General features: G+C 38.1%; 1 protein-coding gene across 1 annotated transcript; it reads right to left on the bottom strand.

Annotated features, from left to right (window-relative positions):
- Nucleotides 1–792: 792 nt before the first annotated feature.
- On the bottom strand, nt 793–3417 carry LOC104467863 (calcium-binding mitochondrial carrier protein SCaMC-1-like; the record flags this gene model as incomplete). Its single annotated transcript, XM_010081816.1, is given in 3 exon segments — nt 793–1216; nt 1899–2049; nt 3216–3417. Coding segments are annotated over 3 exon segments (532 nt in total), but the record flags the coding sequence as incomplete, so codon positions are not given.
- Nucleotides 3418–3716: the final 299 nt, after the last annotated feature.

Here is a 3716-nt window from a genome sequence, read left to right as displayed (position 1 = left end):
GAAAGAGGATTTATCTCACACGACAAACCTGTAAAACCTTTACATAATAATGCAATCCTCTGTAGCCCTCTGAGTAAGGGAAAGCATGAGGAGTCCACCATGAAAAGCAGTTGTCTCCCCAAGGCAGCTATGATGAGCTCCACTATTGGCTGTATTACAGTCACTATCAGCTTAATACTGGATCCTCCACCCCGGTTTTAAACAGTAACTTGCACTTGTACAGAATGGACCTAGTAACCAAGCTTTTTCCATTCCTGTATATTATGATATATACAACGTGCAGCTGTAACCCAAACTTAACGGTGCTACCATTTACAAGTGCAATGAAAAACAGGTCCCGTGAAGCAAGTTATGAAGATCACTGACTGTATTACAAAAATAGCATTTGAGGTATTCTGATACCATGGAACAGCAGTTTCTCAGGCTCTTATTCTTTAAATAACTAAAAAAAAATGTTAGCCTGAAGATGAAGGTGATGGGCTACATTTTAATGTGTTACTCCATCCTGGTCTGTATCTAAGATCTGATTTTTTATGAACTTAACATTAAGCCTTTAAAAACAACAATAGTAAGTGCTTACTTCTAGGCGTGCAAAAAGTTGCCTGTGAATTGCTTGACTATAGGCAGCGTGACAAAACAAAAAGTCACTTTCATATATTAAGTATCAAGGCAGTATAAACTTCTCCTACCTTTGGTTTGATCCAAGCCAAATACACATTCAGAGAAGACAAATAGAAAAAAAAAGCCAATGAGTAAAATATGCATGATTTCCTGAAGATATAAACATACTGTTGATTTAAAGATAGTTTCTTGATTTTTTTTTAACTCAGTGACATTTTAAAGTGCAATATAAGTATCTGTTTAGAAACGGTGAACTAGAATTTAAGAAAGTTTCTTCCGACTTGAGGGCCAAAGGAGAAGTTGCAGCATCTCTCCACAAAGATCTGTCTCTAATTGTTAGAGCAGATTACTTGAGAAATCATTTTTGTTCTGGTGTTTCCAATAGCATTAGAAGCATCTCCACTTTTTCCTTCATTTCATGCTATTCCCAAATTCTGCTTCATTTTTTCATATACAACATAGCTGATGCTGACAGCTGGAAGCACCTTCATAAAATTAGGGGCTATGCCCCTATAAAGTCCTCGGATTCCCTCAGTAGCAATAATTCTTCGAAAGAGAGCAACCATGTTTAGCTGTGGAGCTCCTTCCACTGAGGCTAGAACAAAAAGAGAATGTGTTATACAACAGTTTCTGTAATATTAAAATTCTTAAGCAAGTATTCAACACCTGGGTGGTGAGCCTACTATCACCTCTAGGTTCATTGATTAAAACTTGAGTCCTCACAGAGAGGAGATCCCTTTAATCCCAGACACTGAAAGATATCCATGTGTCTAAATCCCATTGAAGAGCATTAACCATCTACATTCTTTGGAAATCTAGGCTCCTATCTTTAAGTCTGTGCACAAACCTATCAAGCAAAAATCTCAGCTCTAAAACTCTTTATGAAATGGCCTCCAGAGCAAAAAATGCTGTCTTCCTTCACAGAATGATGCAATTACTTTTCATTTTACCTCTAAAAATTAGGAAACATTCTACATTTTAGAAAAGTGCTCCCAGACTATGACAGGAGCTCCACGCTTGGTAGTCTTGTATGGAACATGGCTCTTGGAGCACACAGAACACTAGTGTCTGAATGTTACATTTGAATCTACTATGAGGAAGAACAATGTTGGGGGTAATAGGGAGAACGGGCCAACATTACAGAGAATTTTCCAGATAAGTCCTTGGCTTCCCAAGTTGTGGTTTTTTTTTTATTCCCATGTCTTTGCTACAGCTATCCACAATGATACAATTTTGATGTGCCCACACAGGAACGTTTTCAGTACAACAGGACTTACCTTGAGCCTGCATGCGTGTTCTGATAAGAGCAAGAGGGTAACTGGCTAACTGCCCACATGTGCTGGAAACAGTACCACATCCCAACAATACAAAAACACCTGGGTTAGCAGAGCTTGATGCATAGTGTTCTAGCCATGTACTCTTTAAAAGCTGCCAAGATATAAAATTAAATAGTAAGACAAGAGATCTGCATTCAAGTAAACAAACACATCTTTATTCGTAACAAATCTTACGGGCTCTGTCCTGAAAAGCACCAGTCTCACTATGCCAGTCCTATATGCTTACTTTTCAAGTGCACAGGTAAACACCTCAGCACATGGGTAAGGACATTAACCAGACTACGGTAGTTAGTGCCTAGAAGAGCAACCCTTAAAAGATCCAGCAGCAGTAACAGTACCCATGTTCTAGACCCGTAAATACTCTGGGGGGAGGATGAAGGGAACACAACTCAGCAACCCACAGGGTGCAACAAAAGTGCACGCAGTTGTGCACGTCATCCCATGCAGAAGCCAGGATGCAAACTGTAGAGAATAACTTCCATATTCCTTTGAAAACCTTTGCTCAAGCAATTCTGCTGATTACTACTGCAGTGTCACAAAAGGATTTGTCTAGACTAGAAAAAACAAATTAGTCTGTGCATCCAAGTTACTTAACATACTTTGAAGCAACACCTAGCATCTAAGGTAGAGAAGACATTTTAATTGTTGCTGATGGGTATAAGAGGTGCCAGTTCCTTCTGAAAGGAAAGAGCGTGGTGTTTCCGACTCCTCACAACAACTATATGTCAGCCATAAAGAATTCTGGTGATGTGCACAGACACACAAGGAATTCAGCTTACTATAACACAATTATAAAACAGAGAAAATGTAAAAAAGGTATTAAGTATCATAAATGCAGGATAGGTAACATAATATGAATATCATATCAGGTTTTTAAGGCCCATATTTGCCATTGAACAGGTATGTTCCAGGCCAACAGTTGTATGCAAGCATGTTGTATTGCCAAGGTCCATGTAATCCTGCCTTACAAGTACATTTCTTGTTTGGTATTGTTGCATATAAGGGCCTGTCGGCACAGGCACTCCTCCAGGAAGGGCAAACAAGGAAAAACATTAAAGTCTAGTACAGTTAGTGGAAATTCTCATTTATCTATTTATCTATCTAGTGAAGGCATCTGTAATACTACAAGCATATTACAAAACAACTTACAAATTACAAGTAAATTACAAATCAAACTAATGATACATGTATTCTAAAGAATAACCTTTTCATAAATTAACTAATGAAAACTACATGCATTCAGTGATCTAAACTCACCTCATAAACAGCAAGGTCAATGCCAGCATAAGGAATTATACCCAGAATATTAGGAACATAGCCTTTGTAGAAGGCCTTTACACCTTCTCGTTTTAAGATCTTCTTAGCACAGTCGAACATCCCAGAGTATTGCCCTGTTTTACCCACAGCCAATCTGGTCTTTAAAACCTAAAGGGGAAAAATAGTAGCCTTAATTACATACCTATTTATTAATGTATTTTATAAACACAGGAGAACACAGTATCTCTATGCTCATTCAATTGTCTGGAACTGCTTTGCAGTTTGGTACTTCAGATCTCCTTTGTGATGACTGCTGTTAAGGCTTTGTTAGCAGTAGGCTTCTTCAGGTTTTATCACTAGTGCAGAGTAGCACGCATGCTACCATACACTAGCTTACAAATTATTAGCCTTTTAAAATTGCATTTTAGCTTTCTTTTCCTGATTAAAACAGGCAGATTTTTTTATCAACTTGAAGGCAACAGTGTGCACAATATTTAATAG

The sequence above is a fragment of the Pterocles gutturalis genome, unplaced genomic scaffold (genome assembly GCF_000699245.1).
Source record: "Pterocles gutturalis isolate BGI_N339 unplaced genomic scaffold, ASM69924v1 scaffold50139, whole genome shotgun sequence".
Taxonomy (NCBI): Eukaryota; Metazoa; Chordata; class Aves; order Pterocliformes; family Pteroclidae; genus Pterocles; species Pterocles gutturalis.
Note: the sequence above shows the minus strand (reverse complement) of the source record. Positions and strands in the feature narration are given on the sequence as shown.